Raw genomic sequence first — 25720 nt, forward strand, 5'->3', positions numbered from 1 at the left:
TCATTTTGACCGCATATGTAAAACGCAACTTTTTTTTTTTTAACTTAAAAAAGTGATGAGGCGAAAACGATCGGATTTCCAACTTATTCAACATAGCTATGTTGAATACGTTGGAAATCGCGATTGTTGATCCTAAATAAAAATTTAAACCCCTCACCCTCCTTAATCCCCACCAGGGAGTTTTGGTAAGTCTTGGGGGGGGGGGATTAAGGAGGGTGAGGGGTTTAAATTTTTATTTAGGGAATCGGTGTACGTATGGACATAGACTCAACTTATGGAATTCTACATATGTCCATATTGACCGAAATTGACCCCCCCTTTCGACTTATGGACTTATGAACATAAACTTTTTGTCTGCACATCCCTAGTGGGCACCACTATATATTGTATGTGTCAGAATATCTATCTGTCAGCTCCTCTTATAATTCATGATGTGGGCAGCTTTGATTTATTTTTTAATATTACTTGACTTCAAAACTGAACCCTCTTTTCACTGCCACCAAACCAATTTGACTTGGAGGCCTATGATATTCCATGCATATTCTCCCCCAAGCCCTGATCTGAATGCCATGTAATCACCAATTTGTGACCAATACTAGCGAGTTCCCACTCAACCCAATAGGCAAGGGACACATTGTTCTCTCTTTTCAAGCTACTCAAACAGAGCCAACCAGCATAGACAGTTCCTATTTCCTGCAGAGAGGCTTTATTCAAAAAGGATATTTTCCCATTCTGTGCCTATGAGAACATTCTTTATTGAAAAAAGCCCTGCTGTATACTGTATCTGCTCTGGACCTAGTCCAGATGTAGCACAATTATGCTATTTTCCAGTCCTTATAGAAGGGTCTAACATCCATCCTGTAAATTCACTTTCAGCAGGAGTAATTTACACTAATTTTAGTTCAATTTAAGTTTAACCAATAACTAAATTTTTGGTATGTGTGCGTCGATTTTGGCTTCAAAAGTCTGATTTTCCAAAGCATTTATGCGCATAAAATGTAGCGCTTTTAAAAATTCTGCGAGTACTTTTACAAGCATTAGAAAGATGCATTCTGAGGAGGAGGAAGGGAGGAGTTGGGGTAGGGACAGCATTTACATGCCTTCTTTCCATTTTCAAAGGTATCTTCACGGATCTTGTTTCCCTGTATGGTTTACGGCAGCCCCAACATTTCCAATATTATCAATTGCAGCACTATATCAAGTCCCTGCCAGAGGCGTCCCTTCAACCACAAGTTATTACCACTTAGAAGCCCTGTTTTTATTGGGAAAGGAGCGTCCACCATCCCTTTCTTATTACTATAAGAAGTTGAAGAGCCGTATCCGCATGGATCCTCTTCCATGGTTGGTGGAGAAGACTCAGGAACAAGGTACTTGGCTTTCAGAAGACTCAGGAACAAGGTACAAGGCTTGCATCATGAAGCGCCCTACTCAGCCCGCCCATGGGGCAGGTCGTGGACCATGACATGGCTTGCCGCAGGGTACCAAGCATAAGAAGACTCAGGAACGAGGAACCAGGGGTTCAGGAGAGCAAGACAGGATCTCAGACTTCAGGATCAGGAGAAGCAACATCAGAGCTGGGTCACGGACATCAGGAACAAACATCTGGACTGGAACACAGATACTGGATCAGGAGACAGACCTTAGGGCTGGAACATGGACATCTGGATCAGCAGGTGAACATCAGGACTAGAACGTAGACAATAAGACAAGACGAGGAGCTCCAACGAAGAACAGGAAACACAGGACCTTGAAGAAGTGCTGGAACAAGGACGACTCCTGGAGCGAAGGACAGCAGGATCCCAGGAGTGACCAACTCCTTGCGAAGGCAAAGCTGGAATGGACGCTGAGCCCTTTTGTAGGGCTGAAGAGGACAACGCCCGAGGAGGGGTCAGCAGAGGGCCACACATGGCTGGCCCTTGAAAAGCTGGAGAGAGGCGCGCGCCCGCGCCTAAGGAGAGCTGGGAGAAGAGAGAGCTGGAAGCTGGTGGCGTCCTCAGCCACATGGAAGGCCGAGGAAGCAAGGCAGGAGCGGGGCAGCCTTGCCCTGAAGCTGGACAAAGGGCAGGCTGCTGGAGCGGCTCCGAGCCGCGAAGACAGAAGCAGGAAGCTGTAGAAGGGCTGGCTGCAGGACAAGCAGGGAGCTGTAGCAGGCTGCAGGCACCGGCAGGGACGGCCTCCCTGCCGACTGAAGACCCCGGGAGAGTTGCAGCACGTCGGGGGAGAGCCGGAGCGGCAGCCGGGGTTCCAGCCGCACAGAAGAGCTCCCAGCAGCCCGACCCTGCCGCGCAGGACCGGAAGCAGCCGGGAAGGAGCCCGGCGACGGCGGCAGGCCCGCCGCGAAGAAGAAGACGTCAGCGGCCCGACTGGCCGTGTAAGGTGAGGAGCCTGCCCACGCTCCTCGCGGGCAGGACCGCAACACATGGCGCAATCATTTCCATAAAATGATGCTCATGGATGCAATGGCATCGCGGACTATGCCAGCCCATCAGAGGCGTTTTCGCCAGACATGGATTCCCTACATTCAGTCGCTTTCGGCGAAATCCAGGAATTTGCTCTTAAAGAATTTTAGCTGAGGACAGATACTATGAGTGACTGCATAAAGCCTGATACAACATTTTCTTTATAGTTCAGTGCTGTGTTTATCCAAGCCTGGGGTGCAGGGGATGGGGGGTTGGGAGACAGGCATGGGACAGCCTGTGAAAAAGGGGAGGGAGGGTGAAAATTTCCTGGATGGATTGAAAAATTAAAATAATTGCATAAATATTGTTATGGCATGTCCGTCCATTGGGGTATATTCGTTGAATGTTTATTTGTTATGCTGGTTTCATCTTTGTACCTCTACTTATACTGAATAAAAAATGTTAAACAAAACCCACCAAAAAAAAATTCTGCGAGTACTTTTACAAGCATTAGAAAGAGGCATTCTGAGGAGGATGAAGGGAGGAGTTGGGGTAGGGACAGCATTTATATGCATTCTTTCCATTTTCAAAGGTATGTATGTAAATAATCTATATGAGCACATTTGTGCCGCTAACGAGCAGGTGTAAATGTGTCTGTGTATGCAGCGCTGGGTTCCACGCCTACTGCTAATTTCCACGTATGTCTGCTTTGAAAATTCAGGCTAATGTCTGTACATGCAAACTTTAACCCTCCGCAGCCCACTGAAAATTACCCTTTAAATATAGCAATTTCTTCCCAGGCGATAAACTTGAGGCAAGGCTGCTTAAATTAATGCTTAATCCTAAATGATGCACCTCAGAAGTTTACAGATTACATAAATAATATGTAAATATTGATAGTTCAAAAGCAGGTAAATGAAAATAAAAGTTGAATTATATGAGGAAAATAAATGTATTGCACCAATAGAGCAATACATTTATTTTCCTCATATACGGGCCAATCCTGTAAAGTGCAGCTGCGTTTACCCTGCTCCTAAGCCGCTTTTAACTCACGTTCCGGCCGCGTTAGCCCTTCCTGCGATCCCGAATCCCCTTTAACCTACTCCTACCGCGTCCTAAATTCCCCGGGTAACCCCTTCCGCCCGCGGCATGTATATTGCATGCAAACGAGCGAATTAGCGCGATATTGCATGCAAACGAGCGAATTAGCTATTCCCCTAGCATCCCGTAACCCGCGCCCCGACTAACGCTACCTTTCCCTGCCGCTTTGTCGCGCGTTTAACCTGCAAACTTACCGCCTACCCTGACCCAGGCGGTAGAGGCAGGGGTCAGGGTAGGTGGCAAGCTTTCCCCCAGCCCCCACTCACCTGCCCCGGCCGCGATCATGGGTGCCGGTCTCCGTGGCAGCCCCAGTCCTCTCCCCTGCTCCCGAAGCCAAAAAAAAAAGCTTTTTTTTTTTTTTGGCTTCGGGAGGAGGGGAGAGGACTGGGGCTGCCACGGAGACCGCTTTCCCCCGTGCAAGTAAGTTGTTTCGCCGCTTGTCTCTTCTCCCCCCTCCCGGAGCAGGGCGCGAAAAGCCGCCTTGCTCCGGGAGGAGGGGGGACACTGACAGCGGCGAAGCTTTCCCCCAGCCCGGACACCGGCGAAGCCAGAAGATAGCGGCGGAGAAACGGCGAAACGACTGTCAGTGTCCCCCCTCCTCTCGGAGCAGGGCGCGAAAAGCCACCTTGCTCCGGGAGGAGGGGGGACACTGACAGCGCACAAGCAGCGATGGAGAAACGGCGAAACGACTGTCAGTGTCCCCCCCTCCTCTCGGAGCAGGGCGGAAAAGCCGCCTTGCTCCGGGAGGAGGGGGGACACTGACAGCGGCAAAACTTTCCCCCAGCCTGGACACCGGCAAAAAACTTACTTTTTTGCAGCCACGAGCACGAACACGATCTGGCCTGCCTTAGCTCCTCCCGACAAGATGGCCGCCTGCACGGGGAAAGCGTGCAATTGGCCGCTGAAGACGTGACGTCACGACATCACGTCTTGAGCGGCCAATTGTACTCTTTCCCCGTGCAGGCGGCCATCTTGTCGGGAGGAGCTATCGGAGCCAGATCTTCGCCTTCCTGCTCGTGGCTCATGGCTGCAAAATTGTAAGTTTTGCCGGTGTCCGGGCTGGGGGAAAGTTTTGCCGCTGTCAGTGTCCCCCCTCCTCCCGGAGCAAGGCGGCTTTTCGCGCCCTGCTCCGAGAGGAGGGGGGACACTGACAGTCGTTTCGCCGTTTCTCCGCCGCTGTCTTCTGGCTTCGCCGGTGTCCGGGCTGGGGGAAAGCTTCGTCGCTGTCAGTGTCCCCCTTCCTCCCGGAGCAAGGCAGCTTTTCGCGCCCTGCTCCGAGAGGAGGGGGGACACTGAAAAGTCCTTTCGCCGTTGCTTCTGCGCTGTCGCCGCCGTTGCTTCCTGGTATCTGTCATTTCAAATGACATTTGAAATGACAGATACCAGCGTGGCGTGAAGCCTTAGGCCCGCGCACCCAGGATCCTGTATAGGCGCTCTATCCAGTATCCTGGTTTGCGCGGGACTAAGGCTTTTCGGACGCGGCTTACATTTACATATAATTAGGCTTCAGGATCGCGCGGTAGGTGAGCTGCTCTGTGCGGGCGGTAACTGCGGGTGCCGTAGGCACTAACGCAGCTCTTCCTACCGCACGATACAGGATTGGCCCGATAATAAGGAAAGGACTTATAAGACTACCAGTTTTATAGAACTGTTAGTTAATAAAGTTAGTCCCATGAGTCCCACGACTTTTCTAGGCAGTGAGATTCCATGGAAAACTAGACACATAAACAGCTGTCACCTTCTTTTACAAAACTTCACACAAATATACTAACGTCCCTTTCAAGTCCCCTTATTAAAATGCAAATCTCTCTGAGGCTGTGAGATCAGAAGGTATCCTTGTTGCCTCTTTAGTTTGGCTGTCTAGTGTGACATGCATGTCTCATCTAGTCTGCATTTTCTGAAAACACTGGGTCGTGTTAGTGGAAGATGAAAACATGGAAACGTGCCAGGTTATGCAGAATACCTACAAATGGACTCTGTGCTGGGTCTCACAACCAAGGCAACTAATATGCATCATGATGAGCTTGGACCTCCCTTAATTTTGTGCCAAAACTGCAAGAGAAATAGGGACCTTGGTTCTAAATAAAAAGAAGATGCTATGAACTGATAAATGAGAGATGAAGGGAGACCTTGAAGGCTAACAAGTGATTAAATCATATAATTGGTCTACTTTAGTCGGCATTGTCTGTTAGCCATTGTCTACTGCCGTAATTGTATTTGTATTTATTAAAATTTCTTAATCGCTCATGCACAAGCCCTGAGCGATTTACACGATAAAACTCCATTAATAAAACACAACATAACTGAACAGACAAAAATATATAAGTGCAAGCATTGCCCAGGATCCAGTTTGGAAATTAAGATCTTAAAGTTAGCGCATGGTTTTATATGAATGCTTGGTTCATCAAGAAAGATCTTAATGCTGTTTTAAATGTTTTAGCGCACTCCGTTAGTCTCAAGGCTGCAGGTATGCTATTCCACACGGCAAGTGCGGCCACCGAAAAAGCCGTAGACTACTGTCTGGTATACAACTTTCAAGGGTGCAAAGGATTTAGATACAAAATGTGTCAACGAGGGAAAAAGAATCACAGCTTTGTTTTGCAAGTTTGTTGTTTCTTTTGAACCTTCAAACTTTTTAGATAAATATATTTGAGCTGACAATCAGTCATCCAGTCTTGTCACTAAATCCCCAATCTCAGGTTTATATGCTGCCGCCATTTTAGGACTCATCTTTGTCATGGAGATATGGTTCAGGTGTTGAATTAAAACATGAAGCATGCAGGATTTATCGCAAAATAGTTATTGTGGATCAAAAAGTAGTAGTTTTGCCACAGCTGCTGCACAGTGTGTTCCCGGGGCCTGCGTAGCTCCCCTGCTGGCACCTCAAACATGATTTAGGGGCAGGAAGGGGCCCCTTGGTGCTCCAGCAGCAGCAGCGTGATGGCTGTGCTGAGGGCTGCAATGATATCTTGTTATGTAGGCCCTAGCGGGTTACGACTGCCCTCAGCGCCTGCACCATGCTGCCGCTGTTGGAGCAACATAGGGTGCCCTCCCCACTTCCTTTCTTTCTTTTGTTTTGATTTGTAGTTCACCTTTCCAAAAGTGACCTCACGGTGGACTGCAGCGAAAATGATCGGCCAGCATGGACACACTGGAGCACGAGTTGCGCACTGCCTACATGGCTTGCACTGATGCTGCATGGAACTTTCCAGAAGTATTTTGGGGTTAGAGGTACAGGAACAACCTGGTTGCTCCTCCACCACCCCTCTACCCCCTTTTCCCTAGGCCTACTTTAGATCCCTTTTACTTAGATATTTGAAAGGCCAAAGTTTACAGAAACACGGGAGGGCTTGAAAGCAGGTGACTGTGAAAAAAAACGAAGGACTGAGGAGGCAGGAATGACAGAGTGGTTGGGAGAGGGCTAAGAAAAGATGAGAGAGTGATGGAAGGATGGTTAAGTGGGAGAAGCAGAGATGGTTGGAGGCTGGCAAAGAGTAGATGGAAGTACAAGAGAAGGGTAAAGGGGACTAAGCAGCAGGATGAGAGAGTGGGAGATGGAAGGCTAAAAGGGGAAAATGAGGATTGAAAAGGCAGAGGGTGGAGGGTTGTCAAGAAGAGGGAAGCTGGAAGGCTTGGAGGGTGAGAAAGCGTGATGGAGAGCTGAGTCAGAGGATAAAAGACAAAGAGAGGTGGAGGGGCTGCAGTGAGGGCTTCTGGGAAGCGTCACAGGTTTCCACTTATATATTAAACCTATAACTCCCTCAGAGTCCAGCCCAGTTGCTGCGGCAGGTTGGTGGCAGCTGCCATCCAGAAAGGCCGTGGGGAGCTATTGAACAGATGTTTGGGCAACAGCCACACGAGCATTGGTGGCTATTTCGATTATTACAAAGCTTTGTGGTTAGACATGGGAAGGGTGGGGTTCTGGGTGTGAACTAAATAAGGGATCTTGTATGATCATCTACCTAAGACAGAGTACAAAGGAAAAAGACAACACAAGGTGTCCTGAATAAGGAGAGACATTTGCTAAGTGATCACACTCTCTGGATGGGAGCTGGAGTAAATCCAAAGCAATGTGGACAGGAATAACTGGGCAGACCGAATGGGCCTCTTGGTATTTTTCTGACATCATCTACTAATTTACTATATCATATTTGATACAACGATGCTGCACTGCAAATCTACCCTTTCTTATGAAAATATAATTTTAAACAGACCTGGTTTTTGTTCCGATATATCGAGCAAAGCATCTGTGTAAATAATTCTTTAGAGTAGCACCTTACCGCAGTTTGTGATCTGCATGTCGGAAAGGGTAATTTTCATCTTGTTGTCATTGATGCAGTACAGATCCTGAGTGTCTTCAGGCAGAAAGTCCTGGAGAATTTTGATCCACATGATTTCACAAGAGCACTGGAAGGGATTGTCCGATAGAATTCTGGAGAGGAAAAATGAAATGTTATTTCTTTAGAACAACATCATCACAGATTCAAGGTACAGAATATGCTAGTGTTTTGGCTTATGGTAAAACTTAACTATAAAAAAGAGGAACGTGAACTCGCGCCTGCATCACCAGTGTGTTCTCCGCCCCCTGAAAAGTTCCCCAGCCCTGTGTCACCGTGATCGGAGAATGAATCCCTCTGCTCTCAACCCCCTGGAATATGTCCTGCCTCTGCATTGCCATGATTGATAGCAGGAGGGAGAGCAGTCCTAGGAGCGGGAGCAGAGGAGAGGCCGCAATGCTGGTAAGCCCCCCCCCCCCCTCCACCGGCATAGGAGAGACAGAGACCCTATAGAGGTACTGGAGAGCACAGAGTGCGGGACTGAAGTGCTGAAGTGCTTGCAGGACAGAGATCCGCGGCTGCCGAAAAGAAAGAAGCACCAGGCATGGTGAGGAAAAGGAGGAAGGTGACAGGAAACTGTAGGGAAGTGGAGGTGAGGGAAGGGAAGGGAGGGAGAAAAGGAAAAGGGAAGGTGAGAGAGCCCAGACTGCCCCGTCCTTGTACAGGCTTAAGTACTAGTTAAAATGTTAATGGCATAAATTCAACAGCAATAAAAACTGATGTAGAATTCATAAAATGTAATCCTATGAATTAATCCCTTTTAGTGAGCTGCAAGACAGAAAAATACTAGCGACTGGGAGAGGGATCTGGATCAAAAAACTATTTATAGAACTATTTAAAGAATAATTTTGTTCTGATTGCTGAATTAAATGCCTATTTTCCTCTGTCAGATGAGGCGATGAGATCCTGGTGCTTAGAGTTGGAGGAGACATATGTGAATACCAGGCACAGGAAGAGAGCACCAGTGACACAGGGGCAGCAACTTTAAAACAAGTGCGCGAGCACACATTCGCTGGAATTTTAAATTGTGCACCCATATGATTTAAAATATACCTACCGCACATATATTATGTGCTCCTAATTTTAAGTGATAATTTTGCATATCTTTCTTTGTACTTTGTCGGCTTTTACGCGCGCAGGTAAGCGGATTTTAAAACATGCTCGCATAAAGGACAATTCCAGTTTTACCTATTAGTCCACCAGTTTGCAGACTGAAAACCCCTCTGGTTTTTCAGCCTGCACCCCCCCCCCCCACACACACACACACACACACACACACACTTGATCCAGATCCTTCTCCCAGTCGATTTAGGCCTAAACAGAGATTTTTGAAAACTTAACCTCATCAGCAGAAGTAAACATATGTGACTAACAGCCTGCCACACGATGCAGCAGCCTGTTTTAAAATATTTATTTATTTATTTAAAGCTTTTTTTATACCGACTTTCGTGATACAAATCAAATCAAATCGGTTTACAAGGAACAAAGATCTTAACAATAACATTAACAATCTACAATAAACATTAACTAGAAGGAGAAGAAAAAGTTACAATAAAACAAGGGAATGCAACTGGGAACTAGAAAAGCAGGGGGGAATTAGAATTTACAAGGGTCACTGTTGGTCCTGCCCCAGAACACCCATGCTCCGCCCCTTTTCTGCCCCCTTCCCTTTTTTTTTTACTCATGCACACGCAGATACATGTGCAAGTAGCGGCTTTTAAAATGTGCATTACTCACCTGCAGCTCAGATACTCACATATATGAGCCTTTTAACAAAAGCAATGCTTTTAAAATTCACCTGAAATTGTTTTGGTCCATTATTTAATATAGAAAAGGTTGAAATCATAGGATTGTATGATTGTCACTTTCTACAGAGAAAAGAAATGGCCTGTGGAATTCTGTGGCATTATACAGGATTCTTCACAGTCACCAATAAAACTTGTAAAGGTTGGTGTGAGCCCTTGGTGCTGCAGCACAGTTGACACAACCTCGTAGGCGAACCTACAAAGCCAATTCTGGCAGCTGGCAAATGTGCCCTCTAGTGGGATAAACTGGAGCGTCACCTATTCCAGCAGCCTCCCCACAGGTGTTAGGTGGGTCCCTAGAGTGGAGGCAAGAGCGAGAGTCCAATAGCACACCAAAGTCAGGGCAGGCGGAGACAGAGAAAGACCAAGGTCAGGGCAGGCTGAGAATAGGCATGGTCAGGTCCAGAAAGAGTTCAGGTCCAAGCGGCAGGCAAAATGTGATCCATTTCAGGCAGAAGGTCAAGATCCAGAGAGTCAGGCCAAGGGAAGATGAGGACACACTGAAGACACTGGATGAGAGGAATAAGATGAAGCAGGAAAAGGCAGGATGGGGCAAGGATGGAAAGCATGGCTGGAAGGCAAGGCTGGATGAGGCAAGGCTTAATGAGACAAGAATCAGGAATGCAGGATGACAGGAACCAGAAATGCTAGCAACACACACTGCTATGGCAGAAGACCCAATGCTGAGGCACTGGCAAGCAATCTGAGGGGCCCTTAAGTAGGATGGGCCTACTTGCATCATCAGAGGGTGCCACAGCGATTTTCCCACCACATTCCCTTCAAAGCCAGGAGTTGTGCGCGTGTGACCTAGGGGAAGCACAGATGTCAGTGGTATGGCAGCGGCATGGTGGCATTATGGACCACGCTCGGAAGTGTTCATGCCATGCTGGAGTCTGGCAGCGCTGATGGCCCTTTGCCCTTACCATGTCACAGGGTAGCCGTGCCATTGGCCGGCCCCGTCACATGGAGGGAGCACTGGATGGCCAGCGCCATCTTTAAAAATGGCGCGGGCCATCCAGTGCTCCTAACATGTGACAGGTGCCGGCCAATGGCACGGATACCCTGTCACATGGTAAGGGCAAAGGCCATCGGCGCCATTTTTATTAGTGGCAGCCGTCTGCCTGAGAGCGGGAGATCGTTCCCGGGACCCCCACTGGACCACCAGGTACCAGTAAAAAGTTTTTTGGGGGGTTGGGAGGGTGGGGGAAGCTAAGGGATTAGTTTTAAAGGGTCGTGTGGGTTTTTTGTTTATCGGCTCGGGCGCAGCCGATAAACAAAACCGCAATCGAGCCGGACGAAAAAAAAAAACAAGATGTGAATCGGAACCAGAATCAGAACCGATTCCGGTTCCGATTCACATCTCTAAAAACTAGATCCTTTTCCTAACTGGTGAGTCCTAATGTGGTACTTTGCATTTTGTAGCTATAGTATGAGTTACTCTACCCTAAGTGCATCACTTTGCTACCAGCTCGCGGTCTCCTGTGGTGTAGTTCTTTTCTGCTGGAGAAACCTTTTTTGAAAAGTAGGAGTATATCATAAGTTGCCATTATTGTTATGCTGTAGGAGGATAGCGCTCACCCCTAAGGGGAACATGGACTGGTAAAAGTGAAACTCCTGACCAGTCTCTGTTGCACCTGGGTCTGCCTGGTGATGGTGAGAACCTGCAGGGATACTCCTTGAAGGTAGAGCCAATGTTGCCTCAGCCCAAGGGTCCATGAACACAACATAACTGAATGGCTCTATAGATGAAATCCCCCAGCATCTCAGGCAGGTCTCTGGCAGCAAATTCATTGTATTCACTCAGAAAGTCCTTGCCTAAAAATGGCAATAAGACTGTCAGTGCCCCACTGTAGTTCTGAGGCCAGAGTGCAAAAGTGCACACCATAATCTCCTACAGACTGCATATCTTGATTGATCCGCAGGAGCTCGGAGGCCTTGGAGGTGGAGTGACCGGGCTCATCAAAGATTTGCCAGAATTACTAAAAGAAGCGATTCTGGTCAATCAGGAGAGGGTCATCTCTTTCCCAGATAGGTGATGCCCAGACTAGGGTGGGGCCACCCAATAAGGACAGGATATAGATTACTTTGACTCTGTTGGTGGGAAACTAGGGTGCTTGAAGTTCAAATTTCATCTGACAATGATTTAAAAGGCTTCTGCATTTTACTGGGTCACCATCATATTTTGGCGATGGAGGCAGATATAATGTAGGTGCAGAAGGCTGTACCATGGGTGTCGGAGCAGGAGCTGGAGCAGACCTAGCAGCCATTCCTTGGAGATACCCATCCATGGTGTTCAGCTGGTCCTGCTACAGCTGGAGTTGGTGTGCTAGCCCAGTAATGATAGAGGACTGTGGCAAACCTGCTGAGCTCATGGCCTCAGCAATCTGCAAAGGTTGGTGTAACCCCTTGGTGTTGCAGCGGAACTGACACAGCCTCATACGTGAACTTACAAGCCCTACACCGTCAGCTAGTGAATGTGCCCCCTGTAGTGGGACAGACTGGAGCTTCACCTATACCAGCCGCCTCGCCCACAGGCTGAGCTTTTGGGTTCTGGTAGCCGGAAGGTCTTAGGTGGGTCCCTAGGACAGAGGCAAGAGCAAGAGTTCAATAGCACACTGGGGGTCAGGACAGACAATGGACAGATGAGACAGAGACAGGCCAAGGTCGGGGCAGTCCAAGAACAGATGTGGTCAGGTCTGAACAAGAAGTCAGGTCCAGGTGGCAGACAAAATGTGGTCAGATCCAGGAAGAAGGTCAAGTTCCAGAGAGTCAGGCCAAGGGAGGACAAGGACATACTGAAGACACTGGACAAGAGGAATAAGAAAAAATCAGGACAAGGTAGGGTGTCGTAAAGCAGGAAGAGGCAATGCTGGCCAAGACAAGAATCAGGAATGCAGGATGACAGGAACCAGGAACACTAGCAACAGACACTGCTACGGCAGGAGCCAAGTTGTTGAGGCGCCGGCCAGCAGTCCAAGGGGTTCTTAAGTCGGACGGTCCTGCTGGCATCATCAGAGGGCGCCGTAGGGATTTTCCCTCTGTGGGCCCTTCAAAGGCAGGAGTTGTGTGCACGCACCCTAGGAAAGACCCGGATGTCAGCGGCATGGTGGCACGGTGGGCCGCACAAGGCAGTGTTCATGCTGGAGTCTCGCGGCATCAGGGTGAGGCCAGTGGCTTGCAGAGCCTTCCCGCAAGCCACAAATCCTAACAAAACTCCGTGTCATCATGACATGTACCCTTCAATCCTGGTTTTCTGATTCTTATCCTCCAGGCAGCATGGTCCTTCTTGTCACGCACAGTGTATTCTCAGAGAGATTTAAAAAACCAGGACTGTATCAGAATAATCTCAGGTGCTAAGGTTCATAGATCTGTACTTAAACCAGAGCTTTACCCTTTCAGCAAAGTCTGCCAGGTCAGAATTGTGCTATATAGACCCTGTATGGCCTAGCTGGAACTTGCCATGGGAAGTATGCTCCAGTACACTGTGCCGGCAGTTCTTTCCATCCTATTTTGGACCTGGCTAGAGGAGGAGAAGGAGGAGGAGGAACAATTGCAGCCTAGTGGAGCCCATTCCACCAGCCATGAAGGCAGCATGAATTCCCAGTCCATGCCTTTTTCCTCCCTCCCAAACTTGCTTCCTATTTAGAAAGGAATTGGGCACTGCTTTATCAGAGATGTAGCCATGGAGACCAAGAGTTCACATTCTCACTGTGTTTCTATTCTGCTGCCATTCTGACTTCTGCGGGCGGTGGGGTGGTGGGAGAGTGAAGAATATGGAGAAATAAGACTGGGAGAAATGGACATGGAAAGGACAGATGGGAAGAGAAGAAAAGAGAGGGAGGAGATGGGAGAGCAAGATTAAGAAAAAAAGGGAGAGAAAAAGGTAAGAAACAAGAAGCAAGGGATGAAAGAAGATGGGGAGGTGGGAGAGAACAGAACTGGCGATAAGGGAAAAGAGAGATGCAAAACAGAGAGATGTAGAGAAGTGAAAGAATGAAAGGTGGGTATCTATATGAGTAGGGTAATAGGAAGAAAGAAGAGGACCGCTACCATTTTTTCTGCTTAAGTAAGCCCTTGGGCCTAGTATTGTGGTGTCAATCTCTTACCAAGGGTCTTTCACCAGCTCTGCTGCAATTCTGCTGCTCTTTTCATAAAATAATTTAACATGTATACAATAATAATTGAACAGTATACCATTTGTGTGATCTACAGCAAAATTACCAAGTTTCTCTATTCAAACCTTGGCTATAATCTGCACGGCCCCAAGTCTTTATGCCCATGTGATTTCTTTTGCCAAATTGCCAGTGCCTTAAACATAGCAAAATGCTATCAAGATTACAAAGAAGAACACATTTTGTAATGCATGGTACCATCAGCTGTGTAAAAGATCCTGGTCTGAAATTATTGTCAGAACCGGGCAGCAGCAGCTACGTTCTGCAGAATTTAGACCACAAATAGTTCTGGCGAAGCTGAGTGCAAAGAGCTGTGCTCTTAAACATACAGGAACGGAGGCTGCTGGAAATCGATAGCCCTAGGCCTTTAGCTCAACTGCCGAGCACTTGTTTTGGAAAAAGAAAACTGATTCAAATCCCACAAGTACGATTTTCTCCTAATTAATTGTGTATACCGCAGTCCATTAGGTGGGTGGGCGGGTGGGTGCCTCCAGATGTCTTGAGTAGCTGAAAATGTTCCACTCTCTTACCTTTGCTCAAAGAAACGTGAAAAAGTTCCAGCTGATAACTTCCTTGTATATATATATATATATATATTTTTTTTTTTTTTTTTTTTTGGTGGTTTCAGGGCAGTTGCATTCTGGTATGATGATGCAATGAAATTATAATGACAAAGCTAAACTCAAGGGTCGTGTATAGAATACAGTTCCATCCATTACACAGTGTCAGATTCATATAAAAAAAAGAGAGGCAGGGATTGGAACAGGATAGAAAGCTGCATGCTTTGAAAAGTAATAAACATATAGATCTCTCTTCTAAATTAATTTTATTCCATGTTTTATCTCTCCAGGACTCCTGTCATGCCACTTGACATTTGCCTTCATGATGAAGATGGTGTTTAGGTCACACGGTCATGATCCAAAATCTTTTAAAAATCCATAGAATAGAAAGGTGATTTGTAAACATGCTCATCATTCCATAACATATGTCCAAATCTCTGAAGTCTCTTTGCCATCATGAGGGGCAAGAAGGAGGTCATTCAAGTTTAACATATCCAGAGGCAGCAAAAGGTAACTTTTTGGTTCTAGTTACCTTCCACCCCCGCCATTGATGTAGAGAGCAGTGCTGGAGCTGCATCAATGTGAAGTATCAAGCCTAAATGGTTTGGGGTAGTAACCGCTGCAATAAGCAAGCTACTCCCACGCTTATTTGTTTACCCAGCCTGTGCAATTTAGTCCTTGTTGGTTGCATTGATGCTAATCATTTTGTGTATCACATTCCAACCTTTCAGATATTAAAAAAAATAAAATCAGCAGGCAGTTGTGATTAACTAATAAGAATTCAAAATGAGGTGAAATAACTTTCAACAGCCTTCTGCAGAAGTCCCTATGTCCCTTTCTGCTTTCATTCCAAGAGAAGAGGGAGCAGGTTTGAGGGAAAGCACCCTTTTAACTCAGCAGTCATAAATGAATCTGTTGAAAATGTGTTCTTCCAAGTGGTTTTGCTTGTTTTTAATTGTGAGGTCCATATTCAGTGAGCCAGAGAGCAAACTGCTAAAGTCAGTCCTATGCAGCAGGACAAGTCTCCTGTTAACATTAGCCAGATAACTCTTGCCATGGTGCTGAATATACTGACTAGCTAACGTTTTCTGCGCTAAGTATCTCCAGATATCTTAGTTCTTAACCGGCTAAATTAAGTATACTGCCAGTTAATAAAAAAAAAAAAAAATCCAGACAAATCCATCAATCACCAGGCGTAATAGCCCCCCTCCACCCACCCACCCCCCACAAAGAATTAAACACTGTCATAGGCCAAAGTGGCACAACAATCCTCCCCACAAACTTTTAAAATTTAAAAATTGGCTCCAGCTCCTTCCTCCCCTTACCACCCCCCCCCCTCCCTGCCACATTGGCACTTCCACCCCCACTCTCCCAACCCTCCCCAAACCCCTCAAAACAGGTAGTGCCTGTACCACCCTCCTGGCAGCAGCCTCCTTTCTCTAGCTGCAACGCTAGTAGCATCCACTATTAGTGTTGTCAGAAAAAAGGAGGAGATCACTAAGAGTGCAGTACAGACACTACCGGTTCCTGGCTTGGCCTGAGGGGGTTTGGCAGGGATCCGGGTGGGTTGGGAGAGTGGTGGTAGAGGTGCCAATGTGGCCGGATGGCTGGTTGGGGGTTGAAGAGGGCCCAAAGACATTCTTCAAATTTAAATTTCGTGTGGGGGCTATCGGGCTGCTATGGCCCACAACAGCATTTTTAATTTTTTTTGAGGGGGGTGGGGCAGGAACAGGCACTATGCTCCCATGTGTTTTTCATTCTTTTGGAGGGAGGTGCAAGGTAGTGGTGGACAGACCCTGCTGGCTGAGTGGGTTTTGGTTTGGTTTTCGTTGCTATACCAGCTACATACTTAATATAGCCAGTTAAGATCCAAGTTGCCTGGGTAAACACCTTCTAGAATAATTTATGATTGCTCTCTACCATGACTAGACTTAGCCGGCTGCATTGATATTCACCCTTACCCAGCAAAGTTGAAGTCCCACCCACCAAGGGGGTCATTTTCCAAGGAGTTACCGCAGGAGATAATTCCGCAAATCATGCTAACAGCCATTAACGAATGCAAATTTTTAATTCAGGGGGCGTGTGCTGTGAAACAGCCACAGTGTTAGCACAGCCAATAGCTACACCTCTTTCATTTGCAGTAGTTTGTGCGCTAGAGGCTGGTAAAGGTTTATCACAATGGGGGGGGGAGAGAGAGAGAGAGAGAGAGAAAGAGAGAGAGAGACTTGCTTTAGTGTCTCTTCCCTAGACAGGTATTTGTATCCCTATGAGAGGCCCACCTAGTAACTCAAGGTGGGGATTAGGTATGAGTGTAGGGGGTTGGGGGCCACTTTCACATTCAACATGAGACGTACGAACAGAACAGTGGTCTCTTGTGAAGATTTGATGGCCTTCGGAGTGAGGAAATGTTCTCTCCACCATCAAGCTAGGTGGAGAGAACATTGCCCAAATCTCATCTTGGAGTGAGTTTCCTCACTCCGAAGGCCATCAAATCTGCACAAGAGACCACTGTTCTGTTCGTATTGTCTTTTCTGTACTGTACAATAGTGAGGGCATATAAAATATAAGCTATCTACTAACTGTGCAATAATTTGCTAGGATTGGTGTCATAAATTGTTCAAATTAGCCAAAGAATTGTAATTAGGTTACAGTAATGACTTATCATGAGTCTTGTTAATAATGTACCAACACTTCCATCATTCTACACATTTGTTGCATCTTTGGACCCTTGGGCAGTGGTAGGATTGGTGCAACCTGCAAGGAGGAGGCCTACAGGTTCTCACCATTGGAAGGTGGATCTGGGTGAAACAGAGACCCAGCAGGAGTTTTGCCTATACCAGCCTATACCAGCCCTTTGGTTGAGCTTTTGGATGCTGGAGCCAGCAAGTCTTAAGTGGGGTCTCTGCTGATGGCAGAAGTGGTAGTTCTTGGATAACTTGGGTCATAGGCAGGTGGCAGTCAGATGGGTCCAAGGTCCGGGCGATGGTCAGATGTATCCAGGAACAGGCAGTGGTCAGAGGTGGGCACAAATCAAGTGAGTCAGAGCAGGCCAAGGTCAATACCAGGTATCCGTCTGAAGGAGAACACAAGGAATGGATAGGCAGGGCAAGCACAGCAGGAGCTAAGCTGGAGACAAGGAGACGAAGACAGAAGACAAACTGGACATGACTGAAGACAGGCTGGACTGAAGAACTGAAGATAAAGATGCTGGAATGAAGAAACTGAAGACAAGGATGCTGGGAGCAACACGCTCTACTATGGAGTTGGTGGACCTGTTGCTAAGGCGATGAGGGCAGGAGTAAGTGAGCCCTTTATAGGCTTTAGTGTGTGACATCATCATCCAGCGCTATGGAGCTTTTCCTGTCACTGGCTCTTTAAATAAGGTAAGGTCTACCACTCACGTGCCTAAGGTGGGGTGCGACAGCTGAAGCTGGTGACATTTTACCTCGCAATGAGGTCGGCACCATCTTGCTGTGTTGGAGCATGCTGGGCCGCCTTGTGAGGCACAGGCAGTGCATCAGGAGAAGAAAGAGGAGGCCCAGCTAGGAAGTGAATGCTGATGGATTGCCAAATACCAAAGCAAAAGTTTTTCATTTTTCATTTTTGCAAGTAAAAACCCAACCTAGGTGCTAAACAAATGGCGGGTAGTCTGGCAAAGACATAAATCATGAGGGATACCACTAAACAGGTGCGATACTTAATTTTTCTTAAAGTCCAGGTACAAACTTGTCAGCAAAGAATAGAGGAAGCTATCAATTCCCTCCTCACATGACAGTCCTACGTGTTTCGGCATTTGAAATATCTCTTTGAGGGGCCACAACTACACGTGAATGCAATATAATGGATGAGTGATCTCATAGCAATTTTACTTGCAAAAATGAAAAACTAAACCTCCATAAAATGGAGGCACTGTGGATTTGGAAAAACAGACCATACCCATATCCACTCAAGGGTGACCTTGGAAGGATCTACTGCACCCTTCAGTCAGTAGTCTGGGCTTCATATTACATTCACAACTCACTACTGAAGTCCAAATACTAACAAAATTGGCCTTCTTCCAATTGTGCCAACTTCATCCACTCTGCCCAAACTTTGCTATGGTGCTCCAAGTCTGTGTAATCTCCTGCCTGGACTACTGCAACTCCCTTTACATTGGATTGCCATAAAAACGAAATCATCGCCTTTAGCATGTACACAAAACTCAGCAGTGGGGATCATGTTAAACATCTGCAATTTCAACCAGATCACCCCACTCTAAAAGCCCCACATGACTCCCAACATCCTACCACATCATATTTAAAATCCTGGTCCTGGGCTGAGCACCACCCTACCTTAACAACCAACGAGCCTTCTACATACCGTCTCACCCGCTGCATTCATTGCCACATGCTCGCTTAATTGTACCAGCGCCCAAGGAAAGGCAGCTTACCAACCAGAAGAAAAGAACCTTCTTGGGATGAGTCTCCACCATCTTGGCATATGCCATATCTAACTTTTAGGAAAAAAAAACTAAAATCCTGGCTATTTGTAGAAGTTTTCGGCCCACAGCTGGAACACTGAACTCCCGACCCAGTCTTCCTCAGCATAAACCTCACTGAACCTTACACCTCTGCTAGGTTCTCTTTATTGATTACCCCCATTCTATTTATACTTGTTTGATATTATATTTTTTATGCATTCTGTGCCTATTGTAATCCTCATATTATGCTGTAAAACACTTTGAACTCTTCTGCTGTAAAAGAACGAGATAAACGATGCTGCTGCTATTACGTTGTCAATGTGAAATACCTAGAAATACTCTCACTTCATTGACTTAGCTGCGTAACACTTTTTTGTCAAACTTCTTCGGCTCCTGCCACTGTCATTATCATCACCTCCCAAAACATCTCACCTAAAAACACAAACCACTATTTAAAGTGTGGCCAAAAAAAAGTCATTACTTACAGATGAGACAAGTTGAGGTGACGGAAAGGCTTCTTGGATAAAGATGATAACTTGTTCCTGGAAAGATTTCTGTGGGAAAAACAAAACAGTTCCATGTAAGAGTGCAATTGTAATATAAATAGTTGCACTTTAGAGCCAAAAATGAAATTGGAAACTGTTTTTTTTTTTTGTAATTGAAGCTCTTTCACTGGTCTATTAACGTTGGTTTTGGAGCTCTAATCCAGGCGGCAACATATACAAATCAACTGTACCATGCTTGTGAATTATGCGAAGGGTGATGCACAAAGTAGATTAAACCCCTCATTCAAAATATACTCATACAGAGGGGATTTGGAGAGATTGGAGGGCATGGGATGTTCACTGAACAGTGCATGTTTGGTTTGAGCCATTAAACCTTTTCCCTCCCCTTCCCCTATCCCACTCCCAGATGTGACTCATGTTTGTCCCCTGAGGGCCTGTCACTCCACAAGGAAGGAAGGAAAGATGAAAAGCCAGCAGAATGCCCACAGAGCAGGAACTCGGCTCAGACTTAGAACACAGCCATTCTGAATTGCAAACAGCGGCATGGGTGAAGTACGCGTGGGCGTTTATAACTTGTACACCAAGAAGCTGCAGTGTTCCATAATGACAGCTTTTTTATATACCTCTCGGAAGCAGTAGGAAGGCCACATCCAATGTTGTGTTTTCTGTCTTTGCAGTAAGAATACTTCTATACATGTTTTTATTAATATGTCAAATGATTTGGGGAGGGGGGAGGGGGGGAGATCCCATGGCTTTTATGAGGCAAATATGCAATAAAGGGACAATTTTGAAGAGCCTGCATTGTCTGCAGTGCCAGGGGGAACTTTTGGCCCATGTACATTGCAGCTGCTTTTCAAAGGGAAGCCACACACATTGCAAAGCTGCAAAGTACGCATGCAAATTCAGGACACGACCCTAAAGGTCCGCCCTGGAGTGCTTCTTATTTTCATGGCATCAAATCTATGCACATTCTGAACTTGCATGGGTATTTTTAGGTGGTTAAAAAGATTGACTTCAGCCAATACAGCCAACCTCCAGGCATACGTCCTTATCTTTACCCACATAAGGCCTGACTAAGCTTTTGAAAACCTAGCTTCAGAACTAGAAAATTTAACAAAACTGGAAAAGCCACTATCATGAGCATTTACTTTAATAAACCAGGCTTCTGGTGTCCCTACAGTAAAACCGTTTTTCTATTAACCTGAAATCTCCTTTATAAATGGAGAGCTGAAAAGAGCCACAAAGAGAAAGAAAGAAGGAGAGAGAATGCCCTTCTGATGGAAAAATAGTAGGCTTTTCTAAAAATAAAGAGCATTGCCAGCAACACCAAACTAGCCGACATGATAATTCAAAGGACTACCTGAGTTTTAGGTAGCATGGTTATATTATTGTTGCTTCAATCCAGAAGAAAAAAAATTCTCTCTTTTTTTTAGTTTTTCTTTCTATGAGGCTGCTGAATATGACAGGGGAAAAAAAAGGCAGGTATGAGCGTCACCTCATTGTGCTAACTTCCCCCCACCCCAGAAAAGCATCTCTCAGGCTCATATTGACCTCGTGCAAAAGTGGGCGTGCAGTTACACAGCGCATGTAGTCTCACCCGCACAGAGGTTGAACCGTGTTTGGTGCCATGGCATACATGTCTACCCAACGCTTGCGCCCGTGGGAAATGCATAAAAGTAAAAAAAATCATTTACATTATATCTAATTTATGACTCCAAAGGAACAATTTTAGTTGGGAGTACCAAGTGGAGAGCCTAAGGAAGTGAAATTAACCATGACATGGCCTAAAAGGGCAGAGCAAACATGCTTTCCCGAGCATAACTGAGTGACAAACCTAGGAAAAAAAAATAAATATATATATATATATATATATCCTCTCCAAAACAAACAAGAAAAACATTTCAGAATTAAATTATAACTATACTAGCAGGTAGTAGGCACAAGTCACTGGTACAAATTCAGAGAAAAACCAGAGGGTTTATTTATTTATTTGCCTTTTCAGTGCCAGTTATTAAAGAGACGGAGAACATGCATAAGCACTGTGTGCTGGTCAGATAGTTTCAACTCACTTGTCTCACAATCTGACACTGTACAGTATATATCAGTTTAATACAAGCAGAAGACTATACCAGAAACCTAGGACTCAGGAACTTAAAAAGTTATGCAAATGTATCATCACTGTACAAAAAAAGGGAGCAGGACCCGGATGGGTAAAAAAAAAAGGTTGGTAGGTTTGGCAATGATGTTGCACATGAGCTTTGGTGACCGCAGAGGCTCCATCACATGCTCACAGCTCAAAAAGATGAAAAGCCTGTGCAGAAAAAGGGCTGTGCAGAATCTCATGTGCATCTCTCTAGATAATTTTTTCTCAGCACGTAAAGATTCCAACTTACACAGAGGAGGGAAAGACAAGACAGCAATATTTTGCTCATGACATTCAAATTTGTGATAAAGAACTCATTTCACCTATATTCAGAAAATTGCCAGTAGAAGGGCTTTCACCAAGTTTGGTGAATAAACATCTATGCTAAAAAAAAACATATAGTTCAGAGGCCTTGCATATCTCGTTAAAAAAAAAAGAATAGATTCCCCTGCTCCATTGACGAATATTATTCCTTCTTGCTTATGCAGAGTTGCTCTCATATTACCACCAACATCTGGAAATACGTGAAGGAAGCACAATGAGAATACGCAACCAAGATGTCAGCTCCAACCAAGAGCATGAAGCTAAAAATGCTTGCTCATACTTTAATCACCAGGCTGCCTCATTTTCATGAATTCAAAAGCACATGCATAGCTCAACACCATAGGAATCAACAGGGAAAGGGAACTGAGGAACAGAAAGTTTGAATATATGACTAGAAAAACAATATTATATTTACAATGTTACGACAGGGGACGTTCTACAAAGGTCAGGGAATCCTCATGCATATGTAAAAGAGGAAAAAGATGATAGCGTGTCTCCATTACCACTTTTTTTGCCTTATCCTCTCTTCCTTATGAGCAGCTCTGAACATAAAAGAGGATCATTCCCTTCACAGATGACAGGTGTCAATGCCACCATTTTCCACCACATCCCTCCTAGAATGACCTGCACCGATAGCCCTACAAGCACATTACTGAGAAGAACCATAGCAAAGAATAGCTAGGAGCACAAAGCAGCACATGGCCATCCCTGACTGTATAGGTGCACATGAAAATGTAATTAAAGTAAGCCAGTTAGGATGGCCGTGATATCCCACCGCCTGCACGTACATTGACGGCCCTTCCTTCCGCTTCCAGGCTGCACGACCTGATGACCGATAGCTGTGTAAAACTGGTGGACCTTCTGCAAGGCCACCTGCTTTGGCTCAGTTCACTTCTGACACCCTTGTGATTGGTTTGCAGGCTATAAAAAGACAACCATCAAATGGTTTTCCCCGTAGCCTTACAGGCCTCAGTGGTGATTACAGCACTTGCACTGCATAATCCTTCTCCAATTCCACTATACTTGCCCTCCACCCCCTTCTTCAAAGTGAAATCTTTACAAGAATTTCACCCTTTCAATCTAAATCTGCCCCTTTTTTCCTGTGGGTAAAAATATTTGCACTGTGAGACAGCCCATGTACCTTTCCTTGCACTGGCGCTCCGTGATTTTCAAAGAGGCTTTTTCCATGAGTGAACCAAAAAGGTTTGACTATAGAGCTCCCATGGTCATTTTGCTTCATCCTCAGAGTTTTAGCACCCCCTGGCAATGTCAAAGCACGGCTGCCTCTTTTTTCCCTGCTCTGTGATTACACGGAAGCAAATGTTCTCACAGTGCCTCTTCAAGAATCAGACAGGGAGGGCTGCTAGCACCATGCAGCTCAGTGCACAGCAGAGAGAAAACGGGCCCTAAGAGGTAGACAGAGTGGCATTTGATGGTGAGAAGAAAGACTGTTTTGGAGAGGGGTCGGAAGCAGACAGAGGGAGGGTAAGGTGGGGTAGGTGCAGAGAAAGTGAGGGGCAAGTCAGAGGTTGTGAGAGCGTGAGAAGGGATAAGAAAGACTTAGGCAGGAGAGAGAGGAAGGGACTGAAATTAGAGTGGGGAGAGATAAAGGGATGGAAGGTGTTAAAAGAGGAGGGAGATAGGCTGATGGATAGGCAGAAGAACCTTGGGAAAAGAAAGCAACAGAGGAGGGAGGGAGGGAGGGAGGGAAAAGTGGGCTTGGGGGGAGACGGTCTGGAGGAGAGGGAGAGAGACATTTTGGGAGACCTGAACAGTAAAGAGAGACAGAGACAGTAAAGAGACATGCACAAACAAGAGACTTCAAGAAAGACTGATAAACAGGCACAAAGACTAATATATTTAAAGTAAAACTGAGGTGACTGGAGACAGAAGAGTTAAAATACTTGACAAGGAGACAGAAATAAAAAGGAAAGTAATAGACAGAGAATGGAAGGAATAAATTCTGAAAGCAAAAACTGGGCCAGAAGTTGGAAAAGTGATTTGATTGTTTCAACAACAATCTTATGTGTTTAGATTCTGACTTTTCATTGGTAGTCCAAGGCATGTTACAGCAGGTACTCTATATATATCCCTGTCCTTGAGGGGCAAACAATCGAAAGGGCTCATTTACTGAAAAAAAAGACTGGGTAAATCAGGTCTTAGGTTTGTACCTGAGGCAATGAAGGGCAAAGTGGCTTGTCCAAGGTCACAAAGTGCATCAGCAGGATTTCAACCCTGGCTTCTTTACGTCTCAGCACACTGCTCCTCCACGCTGCTGGGATAGGCAACGTTCAATACCATTTTGAGGGACATTTTAGAATATATGTAGTGACAGGATATGTCTTAAAGTCTCATTGAAAATGCAATGGATTGGATGATATTTTTTTTTTTGGGGGGGGGGGGGGTTTGCAGGACAATAAAAAAAACCGAGTAATATTTTTGTTAAATGGAATGAGGGATTGTTCCTCCCATACTAAATAGTTGGCTACTTTATGTCACTGGTTTTAGGTAATTTTGTCATATGTGATCTTTAAAAATAAGCTTTCTTGGTTGGGGTAAACATTTTTGAGGCTACGTTTTATCATGTTTTCCAGGGGCAATTCTTCTAAATCCCTTTGTAAGTTGCTTGCTTACTGAATTTTTGATAATTCTGCTTTGATCTGCAGTGATGATGAACCTGATATACAGACTCAGATGCTCACAAATTAAAAGCTAAATCTGCATATAAAACATTGGTCTTCAAAGAGGTTTTGCTTCTCATAAGCTATTATCTTCTTTTAATTATATGGTGCAAAATCCTGGACTTTTCTAGGCATAAAAGAAATAAATGTGCTCATTTTGCATCTCAGAGCATTTAAAGCTGCAAATATGCAGGGAGTATGAAGGTGAGTTAGGAGTATGAAGGTGAGTTAGGAGTATGAAGGTGAGTTAGGAGTAAGGGCTATGAAACAGCAATTGTGACTGAATGTAGAAAGTGTAAGGTCATGCATTTAGAGAAGAGAATTGAGCATAGGGCTGGTAACTTTCAAACGAGCGTGCATGCACCCATATATACACAAATGTGGGTGCGAGCGTGCAAGTGGGCACGCATTATATAAAATACATTCTAGTGTGCGTGTGTGCTCCTAATTTTAAGCATTAACAAGAGCATCTACTATTTATGCTTTTTCCTTAGGAAAAATTCCTTAGGAATTGTTGTCTTTTACACACGCCAGTGAGGTAATTTTATAACATGTGCATGTGTAGGACATAACCAGTTTAATCAGTTCATCCACAAATTCTCCCAGTTTATCAACCCCTCCCCCCCCAGTTATTCAACCTGCACTCCCCCCAGTTTACCCAGATCCTTCTCCCAGTCAGTAATTGGTTATAAGGAGAGTTATTCTGACTTACACCTGAAACTGTTACAGGACCGGGCCGTGCCCTGGTCCCTCCACCCACCTCGGGGCCGGCCCGACCCGCGTGACACTTTCTTCAGTCCCCGGGGCCTAGTTCGCGGCCTGCCGCGGCCTCTCCGCGGTGAGGGAGACGCCGCCGACTCCCGTCGTTGGCCCCGCCCCCCAGGCGCGCGCAGGGGCTTGCCTCTTAAAGGGGCCAGCACAGGAACCTCAGGACTGCCGGAGGATGATGTCAGACGCCCTCAGGGTATAAGTACCCTGCACCTAGATTACTCCAGTGCCTTGCAACGAGGTTCCTCAGGTTCCCTTATCACTAGTTGCTGCATTCTCTTGGATTAATCTCTGTTCTTGACCCGGCTTGACTCCTGACTCGTTCTCCGTCTTTGTCCCTTGGCTCTGGTATCTGCTTCTGACCTTTGGTTCCGACCCGGCTTCATCCACGACTTCACCTTCAGCTTCAGTCCCTGGCTTGGCTCCCTCTGACCTCTGGCTCCGACCCGGCTCCATCCACGACTC

At 45.9% G+C, this 25720-nt stretch overlaps 1 protein-coding gene across 3 annotated transcripts in view; it reads right to left on the reverse strand.

Moving 5' to 3' along the window:
* Positions 1-25720, reverse strand: part of LOC115099576 (BDNF/NT-3 growth factors receptor-like) — a 265666-nt gene that overhangs the window by 228254 nt on the left and 11692 nt on the right. For all 3 annotated transcript variants that reach the window (XM_029617318.1, XM_029617325.1, XM_029617311.1), the window contains exons 5-6: positions 19319-19387; positions 7781-7932 (exon numbers count right to left, since the gene is read on the reverse strand). In XM_029617318.1, coding sequence (XP_029473178.1) covers positions 7781-7932; positions 19319-19387 — 221 coding nt within the window. The remainder of the gene's footprint in view (positions 1-7780; positions 7933-19318; positions 19388-25720) is intronic.

The sequence above is a fragment of the Rhinatrema bivittatum genome, chromosome 1, assembly GCF_901001135.1.
Source record: "Rhinatrema bivittatum chromosome 1, aRhiBiv1.1, whole genome shotgun sequence".
Taxonomy (NCBI): domain Eukaryota; kingdom Metazoa; phylum Chordata; class Amphibia; order Gymnophiona; family Rhinatrematidae; genus Rhinatrema; species Rhinatrema bivittatum.